The sequence below is a fragment of the Stomoxys calcitrans genome, chromosome 3 (assembly GCF_963082655.1).
Source record: "Stomoxys calcitrans chromosome 3, idStoCalc2.1, whole genome shotgun sequence".
NCBI classification, from domain to species: domain Eukaryota; kingdom Metazoa; phylum Arthropoda; class Insecta; order Diptera; family Muscidae; genus Stomoxys; species Stomoxys calcitrans.
In genome coordinates, this window is record NC_081554.1 from 5,261,457 (window position 1) to 5,283,129 (window position 21,673).

At 37.1% G+C, this 21,673-nt stretch overlaps 1 protein-coding gene across 1 annotated transcript in view; it reads right to left on the reverse strand.

The window, feature by feature from the left end:
- LOC106081284 (putative uncharacterized protein DDB_G0279653) overlaps positions 1-21,673 on the reverse strand; it is a 337,199-nt gene that overhangs the window by 40,268 nt on the left and 275,258 nt on the right. Inside the window, exon 2 of the mRNA XM_059365237.1 lies at positions 6,145-6,280. Coding sequence (XP_059221220.1) covers positions 6,145-6,280 — 136 coding nt within the window. The remainder of the gene's footprint in view (positions 1-6,144; positions 6,281-21,673) is intronic.

The following is a 21,673-nucleotide window of genomic DNA, read 5'->3' on the forward strand; positions in this document are numbered from 1 at the left end:
TAAGGAAGGGCAAAAGTCGAGGGGGTGCCGACTGTATAATACCCTAAACCTACCCTATAAGTACAATGTGGGAGCTATATCCAATCCTGAACCAATTTTGATGGCCCTCGGCGAGCAAATATATTCAAACTGTAATAACCACGGTGGACAAATGACAAATATCTGACGAACATATAAAGGGTGATTTTTTTGAGGTTAGGATTTTCATGCATTAGTATTTGACAGATCACGTGGGATTTCAGACATGGTGTCAAAGAGAAAGATGCTCAGTATGCTTTGACATTTCATCATGAATAGACTTACTAACGAGCAACGCTTGCAAATCATTGAATTTTATTACCAAAATCAGTGTTCGGTTCGAAATGTGTTCATTCACCGTAACGTTGCGTCCAACAGCATCTTTGAAAAAATACGGTCCAATGATTCCACCAGCGTACAAACCACACCAAACAGTGCATTTTTCGGGATGCATGGGCAGTTCTTGAACGGCTTCTGGTTACTCTTCACTCCAAATGCGGCAATTTTGCTAATTTACGTAGCCATTCAACCAGAAATGAGCCTCATCGCTGAACGGTGAATGAACACATTTCGAACCGAACACTGATTTTGGTAATAAAATTCAATGATTTGTAAGCGTTGCTCGTTAGTAAGTCTATTCATGATGAAATGTCAAAGCATACTGAGCATCTTTCTCTTTGACACCATGTCTGAAATCCCACGTGATCTGTCAAATACTAATGCATGAAAATCCTAACCTCAAAAAAATCACCCTTTATATGGAAGCTATACCTAATTCTGAAGTGGTTTTGAGCAAACTTCTCAGATAATGTGGTAGTCGTCGAGAAAAGCGTTGTGCAAAATTTTGGCATGATTGGCCAAAAAATGCGCTTGATGTGACTCCAGAAGTTAATATCGGGCGATATATATATATATATATATATATATATATATGAGAGCTATATCTAAATCTGATCCGATTTCCATGGAATGCACCTTTTATGTCGAGAGTCAAGAGGAAATCCTTCCTACCAAATTTGGAGAGAATCGATTAACAAATATCATTTTATTGCATTATTACCGAACATCTGACGAAAATATATATGGGAGCTATATCTAAATCTGAACCGATTTCAAACAAACTTCTCAGATACTGTGACAGTCGTCGAGGAAAGTGTTGTACGAAGTTTAGGGAAAATTGATCAATAAATGCGCTTGCAGCGACTCTACGAGTGAAAATCGGGCGATATATACAAATGAGAGCCATATTTAAATCTGAAACCATTTCTATGAAATTCACCTTTAATGTCGAGAGTCGGGAGGAAATCCTCCCTGCCAAACTTCGAGAGAATCGGTTAACAAATGACCATTTTATTGCAGTATTATTGAAAATCGGACGAACATATATATGGGAGCTATATCTAACTCTGAACCGATTTCTATGAAATTCACCAGCAAGGTTGAGAGTCAAGAGGAAATCCCCCTGACAAACTTTGAGAGAATCGGTCCATCTTTCCGTCCGTCCGTCTTAGTATGGCGCAAATCGGTACATAACCTGGTATAACTGTCATATAAACTGATCATGGGTCTTGACTTCTTGAGCCTCTAGAGGGCGCAATTCTCGTCCGATTTAGCTGAAATTTTGCACGCGGTGTTTTGGTATTACTTCCAACAACTGTTCTAAGCATGGTCTAAATCGGTTCATAACGTGATATAGCTGCCATATGAACTGAGCTTGGGTCATGAATTCTTGAGCCGCTGGAGGGCGCAATTCTCATCCGATTTGACTGAAATTTTGCATGAGGTGTTTTGTTATGATTCTCAACAATTGCGCTTAGTATGACACAAATCGATAAATAACCTGGTATACCTGCCATATAAACCGATCTGGGACATTGACTACTTGGGCCTTTAGAGGGCGCAATTCTCATCCGATTTGGCAGACAACAACAACACAACGGCTTCTCTCATGACCATCAACATACGTGTCTAATATGGTCTATATCGATCAATAGCTTGATACAGCTCCCATATAAACCTATTTCCCGATTTTGCTTCTTGACCCTTTACAAGGCGCAATTCTTATCCGAATGAACTGAAATATTACACAATAACTTCTGCAATGTTCAGCATTCAATTCATTTATGGTCCGAATCAAACTATAACCTGATATAGCTCCACTAACATAACAGTTTTTATTCATCAATCTTTGTTTGCCTTAAAAGAGATAACGCGCAAAGAACTCGATAAATGCGATCCATGTATATGGTGTAGGTATATAAGATTCAACCCGGCCGAACTTAGCACGCTCTTACTTCTTCTGCTTAAAAAGGTTGGGGATAAGAATATGAAACTGTCGAAAACTTAAAGTTGCCAATTTTTTGCTGTAGCCATTGTCAACACTGTGGACAAAGTGATTCGCAGAGATTCGATAACAAGTTCTTCCTTAATATCCAGCCATTCAGCAAGCCGTATGTAGGTCGAAAGCATGCCAAACAATCTGCCATTGTTGGTGGTGTTGAATTTTAGCTTCTTTTTTTGTTTTGGCATTTTGTTATTCTCGTTCGAAAACAAACACCCAGAATGCAATTCAACACCTTCGATAACATGCCAACAACAGCCACAGCAGAGCACGAAATTGCCATGTAGGGGCTGACATTCCTCCTTCTTCAGTTGTTCTACTGCAGCTAGGCAGAATAGAGGATATGCTAACTATTTTCTTGTTTTTTTCTTTTTTGCTAAGTTTTCTGCAAATATCTGGCAGTTGCAAGACAAATATTTGTAAAACGCTTTGTTTTGCTATGGGATTACCTTTTTAAGTAGATACTGAAGCTGGATTATTCCATATATGGGGATATGACAATTGAGTTGAGTATATGGCCTTGTTGCTTTAATGGATATTCACTTAAGCTTCATTGAATAATAATAGTTTGATACGCATTTAGGATGAGTTCAACCATTATTATATACCATATAATTGGTAAAGGGGCTTATGTCTTTTTATATCCTCCGCCATAGAATGGAGAGCCTTTTTTTAGTCCAAGGCATTGTAAATCCTTTTAATAAAATTTCCCCTTGTGAAAAAATTATATTATATAAATATCAGAAAAAAACCCCAAGTAAAGTATCTCCAAACTGTTCACCTAATTTTGATAAATACAGGGTGGCTGATGAAAGCCGCTACCAAAAAAAAATGTAATAACTTTTTTTCTATTTAATAATAATAATTTAATAATTAATTTAATTAATTAATTAATTAATTTAATTAATAATAATTTAATAATTAATTTAATAATTTAATTTAACATGAATAAAAGAAAAATGTATTCCATACACCGAAAAAAAAATGTAGCAATATTCATCATTGTAGCGTATATCTCAAAAAACAGTATTTCGATAAATTGGGGGGATGGGGCGGCCACTCAGTGACTTGGCCTTGAAAATAAATATCAGATTCGTGTTCTACTCTAAAATATCCTTATTTTAGCCCCATATTGTAATGGTCAGCAAATACTTCATATATGGGCGGTGTAATGGGGGGTGATCCCCTCCCCAATATTGATATCAGATTCGTACTTTACTCCCAAATACCTTTCATTTGAGCCCCATATTGTCATGCTAAGTAAATAAGTCCTGTTTGGGGGGTGTTTTGGGGAAGAGGTGGAACCCCAGAAACTTGATCCCACATTTGAATATCAGATTAGTATTCTACTCTCAAATACCTATAATTTAAGTCCCATATTGCCATGGTCGGTATATATGTCCGATTTAGGGGTGTTTTTGGGGGTAAGGAGGGTCCCTCAAACACTTGGTCCAACAATTGGATATCAGATACGTTTTCTAATCTTAAATACCTTTCATTTGAGTGATTAGTGTATATATATACATTTGGTAGGTTTTTTAGGTAGGGCGAATGTTTCAGAACGGAGGCCACCGTGGCATAGAGGTTATATAACGTTATATAACGCTGAACGCCTGGGTTCGAGTCCTGGCATGAACATCAGAAAATATTTCTATGGTGGTTATCCACTCCTAATGCTGACGACATTTGTGAGGTACTGAACCATTTGGTATGGCAGCCATGTAAAAACTTCTCTACAAAGAGGAGTCGCACTGCGGCACGCCGTTTGGACTCAGTTATGAAGAGGAAGCCCCTTATCATTGAGGTTAAACTTGAATCGGACAGCACTCATTGATATGCGAGAAGATAGCCCCTGTTTCTTAATAGAATGTACATGGGCATATTTGTATTTGCATCAGAACGTCTAGGCTGATATCCCGGGTAGAACCTGAAAAAATTGGTTTTCCTCTCATTAATGCAGGCGACTCTTGTGGTGCTATCAGCCATTTGAGACTTTTATAGGGACAGTTATGGTAAAGCAGCACGCCTTTTGGACTGGTCCCTTATGATTGGCATATAACTTATATCAGATATAACTCACTGATATGAGAGAAGTTTGTCCCATGTCTGAAGGAATAGTTGTGGGAAATTTTTTGTTAAATGAAAAAAGGCTAGTAGTAAAAATTTTTAAGAAAGGGTAAAAATCATTAACTACGAGCTTTGTCTTTTATAGTTCGGGATTAGAGAACACAAGAACAAATATTAATCATCGAAAATCGCTTTATTGTTTTTCAAAATATTACCCTTGAGATCTATATTGTCAAAGCACTTTTGCCACTCTGAATGAGGTATCTCCAAAACAATCTTTCTGAACGCATTAACCACTTCCTCAGGTTCGGTACCAAGTTAAGACTATACGGGGGTTGACTCATCAAATCGATGTTTTGAGTGCTCAAAAATGCAGTTGTTTCGTATTTTTGGAGTATTTCTCTCGATCAATCGACACGAACCATTTTTTGAGCGATTGACAAATAGTGTGGGATCCAACGCGAACAAATTTTTTTGATGTTCATGCAATATTGAATGTATGCTGGTCCCCTCAAAAGCCTCAGGTTGTCTCAATCTCACAATAGGTCACATGACGATCTTGTAATATCAGCTGGCGCACAGCATCAATGATTTTTGGAACAACAACTGATTTTGGAAGGCCTTTACGAAATTCGTCTTGGAGTAAACTACGACCTCGGTTGAATTCATCATACCATTCATAAACACTGGTGCTTGATGGAGGTTCATCGCCAAAAATTGAATTAAGTACATCGATGCACTATTGTTGAGTTAGTCCACGTTGTAAAAGATAATCGCACGAAAATGTTCACGAATCATGAATTTTTTAAGTTACTGTAAACAACACAAATAGCGCTCATATGTCAAAACGTTCTGAGCACGCATAGCCTCAAAAATGTCAAGCTTTACGACAGAGTTGTCAGTTGGCAGATTGCAACACAAGGGTTGTTCAATCCCGAAATATAAAAGACAACCATTGTAGAAATGCGAAAAGCGGTCACTTAGTGTAGTAGGTGCTACCATTTCGTGTTTTTGGTGACCAAAAAACCACAAAATCTAGTGCGATAAGTTGGCATACCTGATGACATGAGTAGAACATGACCCTGACTACTACAATCAGGAAGTGGTAGCACGTTATGTCATAGGTTTAGGTTATAGGTTACACCCGACAAAAAGCTGGATACTACCTTTAAAATCAATGTACAGCACAGAGTACCATTAAAGGGTCCAGCGTTTCTCCGTTATACATGAAAATAGGATACTAGGTAGAGCACTAAGTACTGCCATTGACATGATGATCATGATGCTATGTGGGAAGTAGGAGGGAGTAACCAAGGATCAAGCTCTGACTCAGTTGATTTAAGTGTACCGAACAGAAAGCTGATTTGCCCATGAACATTCCATTAAGGAACAGGGGCAAGTTCATTTTACTTATGTAAAATATATCCTTTCTTGCCAACACATTTGCATTAAAGGATATAGTTTTCCTACCGTTTCCGGTTTTCACAACCTCCGCAGCTCAATTACCCTCCAGCATATGATTGTTGGGAACAAGAGGTTCGGAAGATGTTAAACACAATTACCTCAATAACTTTCGAGTTTGCCCATATCACCAAGGCTTACGTCAACATGGATTTAATTGATAAAACACAGCTTGTTATCGCATTATGGGAAAATTTGAAATCAATTTTGTATGATGATGTGGTCGGAATCATAATAATATTCTTTAGTTGCCTTACCTTTATTACGTCTTTGTTGCAGGGCATATTGTCGCCTAGACTCCAATACAGCACTGGGTGAGCCCAACTCTTCCTCTTTTTTGCGTGTTACCGAGCCGGGCACATAATATCGCGAATAGATGTTATCTGAGTCGTCCTGCAAAGAGATGATGAAGAAGAAAAAAAAAAGAAATAAAAGCCATCATTAATTTGTTCATCAACTGCTTTTCGAGAAAATTCAATTGAAAGAAAAATGTTATGAAAGTAGTTTTCCCTCTTCAATAATGGGGACTCTCTTCTGGCGCTCTGGGCCATGTTAACGCATTAGCATTCATGTCATAACTTCCTTGACACTTTTACTTTCGTTTCATTTCGTTTAGTATTGGCACGTTTCTTTGGCTCTTGTCTTGTGGCTGGTCATGTCCATGGATGGTAGAGGATTTTCCACAAATTTCATTGATTATTAACGGCTGCAACATGCAGCCAGCATATGAAGTCGGCAACATGCAACTCCCTCTATGGAAAATGCTTCTCACAGTTTGCCATTATTTTAAACAAAAATAACCTAAAGCCAATTTAACGCTTTAGTTGGCATTTCTTCTATCAATTTTCTTAAGTTTCGTTTTGAAATATGTGTTTCCAATGCAAGACATGTTGGTGTGAGGGAGGGGGTTGAGATGATGTGCATTGATTTTCCAAGGCAAAGACATTCAGATATGCACTTCTGTTGTATTGTACATGCCAACCAACCCAAGACAATAGATCTACCGTTTGCCACTACTTTTCCTTGTAGTGGACTTGTGGAATTTTACTGAAATTTGTTAGTTGGAGCATAACAAGATTTCCATTAACGTTGACAATGATAATTAATTAAGTTTTGCTGGAAGGTCCCAAACCAGCCACACACCACACACATACCGCTTTGAGCATGAATGAGAGCAACAAATTACGAATTGAAATTTGGGCTTTCTTGGGGTTGGCTTGAAATGTCTTTGTTATGCCAAAAATGCCTACAAGCATTTCGGATCTTAAATCGTAATAGAAAAACCAGCCTCCATGAACTCCATGGTTTATTTGTCATTTTAACAGGATTTCTATCTTTTCTCATCCACCTATGATGATATAACTCGTAAAAATGAACAACAGAAAGTAGATGCCTGGATGGAGAAGGCACAGTGATTCGATATCAAACATAAACAACTAGAAACGAGCAAAGCTCGGCCGGTCAGAATCTTGGGATCCCACCACCAGGGATTTTGCTGGAAATTCACACAAATGAACTTGCCGAACCAGGCAAAAATGGAAGCTTCTAGGGGCCGTAGAAAACTTATCGGTATATCGGTTTATATGGTAGCTGTATCAGCTTACATACCGATTTGGATTTGGAAGACATTTCGATGTTGGAACTCAAAACAAAACACCATGTGCAAAGTTTTAGTCAAATTGCTCCACAATTATGGCCTCCTTGGGGGTAAAGATGTCAAATCGGGAGATCGGTTTATATGAGAACTATATCAGGTTAAAGACCGATTTGTACCGTATTTCGCATAACTGTTGGAAATTGGAGGCCACCGTAGCGCAGAGGTTAGCATGTCCGCCTATGACGCTGAACGTCTGGCTTCGAATCCTGGCGAGACCATCAGAAAAAATTGAATATAGCTCCCATATAAACCAATCTCCCGATTTGACTTCTTGAGCCCCTGGAAGCCGCAATTTTTGTCTGATTTGGCTGAAATTTTGCACGTAGTGTTTTGTTATGAATTCCAATAATTGTGCCAAGTACGGTCCAAATCGGTCCACAAACTGAAAAACCGGTCGTCAGTTTTGATTTCTTTAGCCCTTACAAGCCGCGATGTTTATCCGATTTGACTGAAATTTTGCATGTAGTCTTCTTTTATGACTTCTAATAACTTTGCCTAGTACGGTCTATAACCTGATATAGCTCCCGTATAAATCGCTCTCCCGACTTGACTTCTTGAGTCGTTACACCCCTTATTTTTTGTCCGATTTGGCTGAAATGTTGCATGTAATGTTCTGTTACGACTTCACACAACTGTGGCAAATTGGACCGTATTTGTATCGTTCTATAACCTGATGTAGCTCCCATGTAAACCGGTTTCTCGATCATTGTTGATCGGTTCCTAGAAGCTTTAATTTTTGCTGGTTTGACAGAAGTTTGGTATGTAGAAAAAAATTATGCCCTTCAAATAAATTTATTTTATATAAATTTTTAACAGAATCCATGGTGGTGGGTTACCAACAGAAGTTTGGTATGTAGAATAAAATTATGCCCTTCAAATAAATTTATTTTATATAAATTTTTAGCAGAATCCATGGTGGTGGGTTACCAACACTCGGGCTGGTCGAACTTAACACGCTTTTACTTGTTAGCTGTTATCTTTGTGGCAACACTGGTTTAAACAGCTCACGCACGTTTTATATTTTGTTTCACTGTCAAACATCTTCAGTTGGGTCTATAATTTAACAATGAATAGTCTTACAAACAAACACGAATAATGCTTGCAAATTATGAAAGTTTATAACGAGCTTCTTCCATTTAACGATAACAAAGCTCATTTTTGGCGCAATGGGTCAATACACAAGCAGAATTATCGATTTTTGAGTGAATATCAGCCGGAAGCATTGCAAGAGCTACCATTGCATCCAGAAAAAGTCGCAGTTCGATACGATTTTATGGGCTGGTGGCGTCATTGGACCGTACTTCTTCAAAGATGATGCAAATCGTAACGTAACTGTGAATGGAGTGCGCTATCGTGAGATAATATCCAACTTTTGATACCGGCCGAAATTTTGGAGAGAATGTCAAAATAAACGACTAAACGGCCATTTGAGACGCAGTCAGGGTTAACATTTGCATGAAATAATCTTCAAGCCGTGCTATCGATTCAAATAAAGATTTTGTCCATTTTTCTAAATTTTATCTGTTTTTTTTTAACTTTCCTATAACTCTTAAAAAATCACCTTTTAAAATGTGTCAACCCTGTTTAACCTCTTATTTGCTCTTTTTATTTTCATGCATCTGTAGAAAATCGTACGTTGTAATATTAAGAGCATGATTTCAGAGCCTGTACAAAAATTGTTTTTTGTAACTTTTTTGAACTTTAGTTGTGATTTTCTCGTGAGTCATGAGTGTCTCGTGAGTTCTGATTTTCTCGTGAGTCGTAATTAGTGTCATGAGCATCATTTCACTCCCTCACTCTCCGACACGAAGATTTTTAATTCAATTTAGATCAGGGAGTTTTATTAGCCCCATACGACTATCTTCTTCCTTATTCGACTTAACTGAAGTGAGATTATGGTTTGACATTCATAATAAATATGGTCAGAATCGTCGTATAACCTTATATAGAGTCCACAAAACTAATCTTTCGATTAGGATTCCTGATTATATGTAGGGTACAACACTTATCTGCTTTGACTAAAATTTGAAATATTAAGCTTTTTTGTATAAATCGAACCACAACCTGCTATAGCCTCATTGATATATATTTTCCGAATTCTGAATATCATTCAATAGTTCGTGTGGTCTTCTATAATGATCTTCAACTATACCTATGTAGTTTCGGTTTATAGTGCAGAGTAGTTGACAAACGATTGCCATTATAATGCTTGCAGTTTCCTTTTCCAACATAAATCGTTTGCTTGCCCGATTCGTTCCCTTTCGCTTGCTCGAAGGTATTCTTGCAGTGTCATAAGCTCTGCGCGACACGTTCGCTTTCTGATTATCCATCGGCTTCTGCTGCCTTGTAATTTTTCATAGGAGTTCCTTAGTTTTGACCTCATTCTAAGTAGGCGGAATTTGAATACCGTAATCGGGGACTAGTTAAGGGATATATCGATTGTCCAAAATCAAAATGATCAACATCTTCAAACTTTGATTCCACTCTCTGTACACTTCGATGTTTCTTACTTGTACTCACACCTTTCAATTCTGTTGCAATTCCTAAAGGTAAAGATAATTTCACAGTACTTTTTCCTCACTGATCGGCCTTTTCCTGCGGAGCTTTGTGGTGGACTAAACAGCACTTAACTGAGAGGTCGGAATAGTGACTTTTAATGAGATACCACGAGAGTAAGAGGACGAGGGGATTTTCTTCTTTACTGTGAGTGTGGTCACATTATGGCTTTCTGGCGGACTTTTCTGGTAAGCAGGTACGGATCACGAGCATACGTTTTAAGGTCCTTTCGTCATCTCTTAATTGTTATATTTCATTAATTTATACATCTTGACGCACTGTAAGTTGGATGGCTAGGACAGACATACCTATAGCCAGACAGGTGGTAAAATTTATTTAATGGCTGGTGATTGTTATGGCGTTAGTTGAGAGGGAATAAAAACGACCTCAGCCATAACGCCTCACATCTGAGCAGGCGACAGCTCGTTTGTCTATTTGACAGCTTTAAGCCAAAGCAATTTTTTCCTACTCCTTGGTCAGCAAAACAAAGAAACAAAAAAAAAAAAAACAAACTCAACAATACAACACAGCAACTATCGATGTCAAAAGCAATTTCATGATTAGTAAACAATTCAGAGGCCACAAAAAACAATAACTCTCTGCAATTTGTACTGTACTACAAAGTGTTGTTTTTGTTGTGGCGCTATTTGTTGTTGCTATTTTTATGGCGTTTAACTTGCAAAATGTAATTTATTAAATTGTTAATAAGTTTGTCATCCTTTGGCACACATACACCCAAACACCCAAGCAAACAATTACGGCCATTTCATTACTTTGGCTACACCACAACCACAGGCCTTACCCTTGTGCCAGGCATTTGCCTTGAACAGAAACAGATCCTTACATTGGAAAGTGTCAACGTGGAACACCATTTATCATTCAAATGCCACCGCCAGTGGTTGTGGAGAATGTCGGCTCTGGTTTAGCTCTCTCAGGCTATGGATTTTACACAAGGTTATGCCAACTTGAAATAACTTTTGCTACATTCATCCATCCAAATGTCTGTGGATATGTCGGTTGCTTCTTTTGATTGGACTTTATGCGATTGTAGTCGCATTCGTGTACATATGTGTGTGTATGTGGGTATCTCTGTATATGTTTATAAAATATTTATGAGTTTATTTTTAATTCATAAAAATATTCGTAAACGAAACCCAGGCCCAACATTCCTTCTTCCTTTAAAATGTTTCTGCAGTGAAAGAATATTTTACAACATTTCTCTTTTGAGTAGGGCACAGTGAAAGGATTCTTTGAATATCAATGTCTTGAAAATTTGCATATGGCCACATGTATACACAGCTATGGCTTTCACAGGAAAAGCGTATGGATTACGTATTTATGGGGTATGGATGAATGTGTTGGTCCTTTAAGGATTTCCGTTTCAAGGTAAACCTTTACGTTCGTACTTCACATGATTACTTCAATAAACGCCACAAATACACACTGACCACATCAGAAATGCACAAAGGGAATGTCTTTTCAACAAATTTAATTAACTTTACAAAATTCCTGGCAATACTTTTGTAGAACGTTTATTGAAGCCATACTATATGCATTACACAATGGTTTATTATTGTGGAAAAGAATAAAAATATCTCATACAGGATTGATATGAGTATTGTGTGGAATGTTGAAAAGGATTATTGAAATGCTGCCATAGCTGTTGCTAGAAGATTTTTTGTTTTGTTTAAAATTTCATGTAACTCCACAACTATTTCATTTTTTAAATTAAAAAAAAAATGTTTTTCTTACAAAAAGAACTAAAGTTGAAATATGATATCTTCAAAAACGAAATTTTACTAGGATTGAATCAATTTTTTTGCATACATATTTTTGCAAACATTTTTCTAGTGAAAGGCACTGGGAAATACAGTAGAGTGGTAGGCCAAACAAACTCTGTACCATATAGTATCGGGCGGAACTATATGGTCCCCAAATGGAAGATGCTTGAGAGCATAGTACGATAAAAAACAATCTCAAACTAACATCTAGGTCGACCGCACTTGAAATGATAGGAAAAAGAGAGTAGAGTACGAATCTTATATACAAATCGGGAAACAATTCCCTGGATGGCCACCCAAACAGGAAAAACTGCCCAAACGGACATTATGGGTATTCTAATTTCGTGATTCTGTTTGTAACACCTCGAAATATGCGTCTGAGACCCCATAAAGAATATATATTCTTGATCGTCATGATATATTAAGTCAATTTAGCCATGTCCGTCCGTACGTTTGTCCGTCCGTCCGTCCGTCTGTCTGTCTGTCGAAAGCTCGCCAACTTTCGAAAGAGTAAAGTTAGACGCTTGAAATTTTGCACAAATACTTTTTATTAGTGTAGGTCGGTTAGGTTTGTAAATGGGCCAGATCGGTCCATGTTTTGATATAGGTGACATATAAACCGATATTGGGTCTTGACTTCTTGAGTCACCAGAGGACACAATTCTTACCCGATTTGGCTGAAATTTTGCATGAGGTGTTTCGTTATGATTTATAATAACAGTGCTAAGTGTGGTTCAATTCGGTCCATAACCTGATATAGCTGCCATATAACCCGATCAGGGATCTTTACTTCTTTAGCCTCTAGAGGGTGCAATTCCTATCCGATTTGGTTGAAATTTTGAAGTATTTTGTTATAACTTTCAACAGTTGTACCAAATATGGTTTAAATCGGTCCATAAACTGATATAGCTGCCATATTAACCGATCTTGAATCTTGACTTTTTGAGCCACTGGAGTGCGTCTAGAGGGCACAACTCTCATCCGATTTGGCTGAAATTTTGCAAGAAGTGTTTTGTTATAACTTCCAACAGTTGTGCCAAATATGGTTTTAATTGGTCCATAAACTGATATAGCCGCCATATAAACCGATCTGGGATCATGACTTCTTGAGCCTCTATAGGTCGCAATTATTACCCGATTTGGCTGAAATTTTGCATGTAGTGTTCTGTTATAACTTCCAATAATTGTGTTTAGTACGCACAAAATCGGTCTATAACCTCATATAGCTGCCATATACACCGATCTCCCGATTTGACTTCTTGAGCCGTTACAAACCACAATTTTTGCCCGATTTGGCTGAAATTTTACATGTGGTTTCTGTTACGACTTCCAGCAACGATGCCAAGTACGCTCCGGATCGGTCTATAACCTGATATAGCTCCCATATAAACCGATCTCTCTATTTTTCTTCTTGAGCCCTTACAAGCCGCAATTTTTGTACGATTTGGCTGAAATTTTGCATGCGGTTTTTGTTACAACTTCCAACAACTATGCCAAGTACGGTCTGAACCGGCTGCTCTCATGACCTTCAATATACGTGTCAATTATGGTCTGAATCGGTCTATAGCCTGATATAGCCTCCATATAAACCAATTGAGCCCCCTAAAGTGCTCGATTTTTTATTGCAATTAGCTGAAAGTTTGCACAACCACTACTACTATGACCTCCAACATTCAGTTCAATTATGGTCCGAATAGGACTATAAGTGGATATAGCTCCAATATCATAGCAATTCTTTTCTTTTATCATATGTTTGCCTAAAAAGAGATACCGGGAAAAAAACTAGACAAATGCGATCCATGGTGGATGGTATATAAGATTCGGCCCGACCTAACTTAGCACGCTTTGACTTATTAATATTACGGATTATTGATGGGTCATTGAGAGAAAAATATGAATCTTATATTAAAGTTTGGGAGTAAGTGTTTTGGGGCCGTCCCACGTCCAACAATTAGTTTATGAGACATATAGTGCGACCAAGACTATATGGCCCTAAATGCTTCAATCCACCCTCCCCGAAGGGATAATAGCATACGGTTTTAAATGTAGGCAAATATGTCCCCAATTTCTAGGCATGATAATCTGCTTAGCCTCACTCTTAAATATTACTGTAAAACTTTGGAGTTTTTAAAACAAGCACACTCACAAGTGCTGGTGTTTTGTTTTTAAATTTAAAACAGTACATAGTTGCATGCAAGCAGGTGACCAGTTTTAATTTACCATGCATCACATGAGGCTTTGGGGCCCAGGCATTGTATTTAGGTCAACATTTCCATTTGACCCCGTAAAGTGAGGATGGGCTTTTGCAACATTTCTCACTTAAATATTTCCGCACCTAAATGTAGCCAGCACACAATGGACTGTATCCTTTACCTCCCTTGCTCTGTGTGTAGTTGCCAGAGACGAGTATTTTATATATCCTTGGAGAAGGTATGGTGGAAGCACGTGTGTGAGAAGGTAGTTATTTAGATTTAATTTGAGGGGAGACAGGACAAGGGAGTAGTGTTTATTTTTTTTTTTTTTTTTGTTAGTACATGATTTTGCAATCCATTATGAAGTTTAAAAAAAAATTAAGGAATGCAACACATTTCTTCAACTTCAATAGCCTCTAGGCCTCAAAGGTCCACTGTACTACTTAACCAATTTACGTGGGCAGACAGACGGATAGGCTAAATCGATGAAGAACTCAACAAGAAACTTTAAGTAAATCGGGTGTATCTCTTCTCCTTTTCGAATTTCTAATAAAATGCACCAAGTTACAATTCCCTGTACCACAGTATTATTTTAGGGTACAAAAAGCTAAGTTTTCTCTCACTAAGTGGTAAGAGTTCCGTCATGGTAGAAAGTCCCATCTTTGTTCCGTCCGAACCTATAGTTTAATACCGTTTAACCATAGACAAAGAAAAGGTATAGACTTTGAAATTTAAAATGTTAATAAAGTAACTCAAAAGTTCTCCGTTTCATGTCGCCAGGGTTCCTTGCGCACTCTCATATAAACGACTGAGAATTTGACATCTCTCCCATTTAATAGAACTTTTTTGAACATACTGTCATGAGTCCATAAATTTTCTTTGTCTATGATATTAGCATGTTAGTAGGATATACATGTTATCCGATTCGCTTCAACAGTAGGCTTTAGCTCTTATCATGATTTGGGTAAACATCACAGCCTCCCAATTATGCCCAATACGTCCTTTTTATTTTGGCTAGTTAAACAGCCAACTAAATCGGGACTTAAATTGCAAATGTTAGATGGTAGTTTACAGATTGTGAATTTTGATTTGATGACAATGGTAGGTTAGGTGAGGTTTAAGTGGCAGACTGCCATCAGACTCACTAAGACGTTTTCTTCCATTGTGATACCATAGGAACAGAAGAAGAAAGATGCCTTCTAGTTCCTACTGTTGAACCATCCAGATCGCTTTAAAAAGCCCAATAACTTGCGAATGTTCACATCCGCTAAATCAGAAAAGTTCTAAAAGAAATGAGAACCTTAAGTGGAACTCCTTCTGACTGCTAGTGCGGTTCACATACACAGAAGGTCTTCTATAGTCTCTTCTTCTTCGATGTCCTCATAGCTTCTGCAAAAGTCGTTGCTGGCAACCTTCAGTTTGTCAGCATGTTTCTCGATTAGACAGTGACCTGTCATGACGGCCACAATGACTAAGACGTCTGTTCTAGCCAATGACAGCAAAACAGTAGACCTCTTCAAGTCTACATTAGGCCACATAATTTTGGAATGCTCACAGCCCACAGCCACAATGACAATGGTAAGTTTTAAAAATGTTTAAGTTTTGCCAAAGAAACCATGGATCTGAAGTCAAAATCGCACTTCCGGAATTAAACGATAAAATCGGAAGTTTGCTGATAATGGACTGAACATTGTGGATTGTAAATTCTAGGTTGTGTATTGTAGATCACAGATTGCAGACCGTAGATTGCAGATCGTAGATTGCATATTTGCCCACGAACATTCCACTAAGAGACGAACATTCCACTAAAATTCTCACATACCACTGAGTGCAGTCCGATTGAAATTTTAAGCTCAATGATAAGAGGCCTCCTTTTTATAGCCAAGTCCAAATGGAGTGCTGCTATGTGACACCTCATTTGGGAGAAATTTTAACATGGCATAGTATCTCACAAATGTCGCCAGCATTAAGAGGGGATAATCACCATTGAAAACAATTTTTTTTTCTGATGTTCTCGCAAGGATTCGAACCCAGGCGTTCATTGTCATAGGCGGACATGCTAAGCTCTGCGCTACGGTGGCTCCAGTGATGGCAGATCGTAGATTGCAGATCGTAAATTGTATTGTTGATTATTGATCGTAAATTATAGATTATTGATCATTGATGGTAGATCGTAGTTTGTAGACCGTAGATTGTAGATTATTGCTCGTAGACTATCGATCGTAGATTTATGTTGTATTTCTGAGATTGTATATCATGGACTGTATAACAGTGAGTGTATATTGTGGATTGTACCTCAAAGATAGTATATCTTACATTTATTATCGTAGATTGTGCCTTGTAGATTGGAAATTATGGATCGTAGATTGCATATCCAAGATTATAGATAGTAGATTGTATATCAAAGATTGTATGTCGTAGACTGTATTTCGTAGATTGTATGTCGAGGATTGTATATCGTAGATTGTATATCGTGGATAGTATATCGCAGATTATATACCGTGGATTGTATATTATGGACTGTATAATGAAGATTGTATATCGTGAAGATTGTAGTGTGTCGATTGTGTATCGTGAATTGTATAACATAGATTTTATGTCACGGATTATAGTGCGTCGATTGTGTATCGCGGATTGTATATCGTAGATTGTATATCGCGGATTGTGAATCGTAAATGATATATCGTGGATTGTGTAGCGTAGATTTTTGATCGTACATTGTTATATCGTGGATTATATAGCGTGGATTGTTGATCGTGAATTGTATAGCATGGATTGTATATCGTAGATTGTATATCGTGGATTTTATATCGTAGACTGTATATCGTTTATTTTATATCGTTTATTTTATATCGTGGATTGCATATCGTGAGTCGTATATTATGGACTGTGATTAGGCGATTGCATATCGTGGATTGTATATCGTAGATTGTGTATCGTGGATTCTATGTCGCAGATTATATATCGCGGATTATTGATTTCAGATTTATATAGTGGATTGTTGATCACAGATTATATTTCGTGGATTGTAGATCGTATATTGTATATTGTTGATTGTATATCGTAGATTGACAATCGTAGGTGGTGTATCGTAGATAATAAATTGTGGATTGTTGTTCTCAGATTGTATTTCGTGGATTATATATTGTATATTGTCTATAGAGGTTTGTTGATCGTGTATTATATATTGTGGATTATGATTGGTGGATTGTAGATCGTAGATTGCATATTGTTGTATGTGTATTGTATTGTTGATGTGTTTATATCGCGGATTGTATATCGTGGATTGTGGATTTTATATCGCAGACTATATATCGTTTATTTTATATCGTAGATTGCATATCGTGAATTGTATATTATGGACTGTAATTAGGCGATTGCATATCGTGGATTGTATATCATAGATTGTATATCGTGGATTGTATGTCGCAAATTATATATCGCGGATTGTTGATTTGAGATTGTATACCGTGGATTGTTGATCGCAGATTGTATATCGTGGATTGTATTGCGTGGATTGTATATCGTAGATTGTATATCGTGGATTTTATATCGTATACTGCATATCGTTTATTTTATATCGTGGGTTGTATATTATGCACTGTAATTAGGCAATTGTATATCGTGTATGTCGCAGATTATATATCGTGGATTGTTGATTTCAGATTGTATATCGTGGATTGTTGATCGCAGATTGTATATCATGGATTGTATATCGTGGATTGTAGATCGTGGATTGTGTATCGTAGATTGTATATCATGGATTGTTGATCGCAGATTGTATATCGTGGATTGCTGATCGTAGATTGTATATCGTGGATTGTGCATCGTACACAATATATCGTGGATTGTATATCTTAGATTGTTTATCATGCATTGTATATCGTGGATTGTGTATCATAGATTGTATATCGAGGATTGTGTATTGCAGATTGTATGAAGTGCATATTCGCCTAGCAATAATTGCAGCAAAAACTGCCTAATTAGGTCTATAAGTTACAGCCCCGTATTAACTGATAACCAAATGTGATTTCTTGAGCCCCTCAGATTAAATTCGCCCAATTCAGCGTAGATTTGGAAGCGTAGATTTTACCTCCAACACCCTTGCTGAATGTGGCCTAGTCATTAGTCTATTAGCACACATGTACCTCACATAGAGAATTCTTCTAATCGGGTTATACGCTTCTGTTCATAAATATTATAACATTATGTAAATGAAAAATCGTTAATATTATGAAAATTTTCTACGAAAAAAAATTTAAAAATATGTTCGCTATTAAAAAATGTTCCCATATTTATGAAATTTTGTTTCATAGTTGTAATGAAAATTTTCGTGGTACTTATAATTCTTCATAATATATATAAACTTTTCATAAATTACAGCTCCATGTACTAAATTAGGAACAACAGACTAACTGTCAATCCAGCGACTAAATATGTCCAATTATTTTTAAATTATTATTATTACTGTTAGCTCACTACAACTGAATAGATTTTGATCCTCAGAAACCCATTTTTGGTTGATATTCTTATCAAATACATTATTATGAAGATTTTTAAACGTGCACATAATTAATTTTAATTTAAATTTATTAAATATTTTTATACTTAAAGGCAAAACCATTGTAATTGTTAACTGCTTCACAACTGCGAGAAACTGAGCTCACCAAATTTGCACACACACTTGTTGATTTCCAAACTTTCTTGATATTGGAGTACAAATCATCAAAATTTTTGATATTCAAGAACCCCATTTTGGACTTTGTGACTTCCCATAAGTTCTCGATGGGATTTAGGTCAGGACTACACTCAATTCAATGCAGCACTCGTACCGAATTATCCACAGACCATTGCTGTACATGCTTTGAAGCTTATCCTCCTGATATATCCTCGTAACCGGAATATTTTTTTCGAGGTACAATACCGCGCAATGACATAACAGCCCAAAGCATAATAGATCCTCATCTGTGTTTGAGGGTAGCTCGAGTGTACCTTATGGATTATACTTAGCGCACTTGGGCGACGAATATATTTTTACCATCAGGGGAGACTCGATTTTTTTTTTGGTTTCATCCGAAAATAGCACAGATGTCCAGTGGTGGTATTTTGTTGCAAACGCCAATGGAAGTTTAAGGTTTCGCTCTTACAATAAAGGCTTCTTCCGGGAAATTCTTCCAAACAATTCTGCATTCCACAAACGACGATTTAAAGTGTCTTCTGATGGTTTACTTTTATTTTCTCTGAAACCTGCAACCCTTGCTTCGTTTGCTGATTTATGAGGATGTGGTTCGCTGGGCCAGGGTCTTAACCATCTTTTTATAATTTGAGGACTATATAAAATTTGAGATTTCGCGGCTCATGTTAGCTCTGCCAAATTAAAGGCATTTAGACCATTACTTCTACCTCACACATCGCCAAAAATCCATGGTTGTAAAGTTTATTTCAATATATTTTTTTTTTTTCATCATTAATTTTCATTTTTAATGGTTTTATTCCACTTTATAATTCAATTAAATTTTAATATCTTTCTACTTGGCATCTTGGTTTTATTATAAAGCTGTTATCTTTTATCTTTATTATGGCTCGTATTATCTTCTGCAATGAATGATGACTTCTTGGTTAGGTGGGCGCCTTTGGTGGAAAAACAGCTCAATTTACGGGCGATGTAATCATTAGCCGATATTTCCGAATAAACAGCAAACAAATTAATCGAATACACCCACAAAATGTCATCTGATATGTTTACACAGCAAAGCGATAGCTCGCACAGCCCACATCCTCCTCAAGCGTAGCCACATCCATTGTGGTCACATTCGAGTGCACTTCTCAATGAGTTTGCCTGATTTTCACATGATAAAAAGCGATTAATGATCATATCTTTTCACATTAACTGACTGACTCGCTGGCTTGATGCCGCGAGTTGGCAGCCTTAACTACTGTCAGAGTTTGGTGTTTAGCTTGCTTGTGCTAAAGCAGGTTAATAAATTTCCCAAAATGCCAACTGCTTGTAGTGAACTTTTGTTGGTCGGCTGTCTTTTTAAAGGCACCCCCAGATCTCAGTTTGTTGTTTGTTTCGCTTTTTATACCCTACACCACTACTGTGGTACAGGGTATTATAATTTAGTGCATTTGTTTGTAACACCCAAAAGGAAGAGAGATAGACCCATTGATAAGTATACCGATCGACTCAGAATCACTTTCTGATTCGATTTAGCTGTGTCCGTCTGTCTGTCCGTCCGTCTGTCTGTCCATGTTAATTTGTGTACAAACTACAGATCGCAATTTTCATCGATGGTCTTCAAATTTGGTATAGGAATGTTTTTCGGTCTAAAGACGAAGCCTATTAAAATTGGAAAAAATCGTTTCAGATTTGGATATAGCTCCCATATATATGTTCGTTCATTCGATTTGCAGTAATACAGCAATAAAATAGTAATTTGTTAACCGATTCTCTCGAAATTTGGCAGGAAGGATTTTCTTATGATTCTCGATATTAGTATTGAATTTCATATAAATCGGTTGAGATTTGAATATAGCTCCCATATATATGTTCGTCCGATTTGCAATAATACAGCAATTAAATGGTCATTTGTTAACCGATTCTATCGAAATTTGACGGGAAGGATTTTCTTATAACTCTCGATATTGCTGGTGAATTTCATAGAAATCGGTTCAGATTTAGATATCAAAATTGGTTCAGAATTAGATATAGCCCCACTCGTGTATTTATAGGGTAGGTGTAGGGTATTATAAAGTCACCGCACCGACCGACTTTTGCCTTTCCTTACTGGTTTTTTGTTTTTGCCTTTGCCATGACACTTGAGTAGCAAATGAAAATTAAGTTAAATTTAGCCATGACAGCAAAGCATAACGGCGCTCTTTAGGTCTTTGGCGCAACGCATTGACAACTAAATCCAGATGCAATTCTCAATTCTCTGCGGCTAGTAAACGATTTGTGGTGGTAATAAAAACAGTATGAAAAATTTAATTAAAAAAAAATTATCAACAGCTCAGCTTTGTGTGATCAGCATGCTGGGAAATGCTGCACCATGATTTGGTTTAACAAGCCATGGCAATGGCAACAACTGTGCCGCAAGACATGTCAATATTGCAAACGATTATGAATTCCATATTTGCTTGTATGTTTTTTATTTATTTAGTTTTTTATAAAAACAGCTAGAAAAAAAAAAATAAAAATTCTAAAAAGAATTCTACTTGTTTCTGTTGCCCAGATTTTTTTTTATTAAAACTTAGTTCTGGTGTCCGTCCGTCTATATGTGATTGTGTACTAGAAATAATATCTGACAAATTTGTGTGTCACTCTGAGTTCATGTCTCCCTGGAGAATATGGTTAATGCTGCGTTTGGTGATGCTGTTCTGGCTGGCTGGCTGCCTGGTGTTTATAAGAGTTGACACAGTTTCGCCCATCCATCTATACATTCATACATACATTCATTCGTCTAGTTGATGTGATGTGTCTGCCACACTTGTACTCAACTCACTCTTGACAAATGACAAGGATTTGTTCTGCTCAAATGGTCAAACTCCACTCAGATGGACACAGTTGTTGGCCATGGCTTTGATGTACGGCAAGAAATTT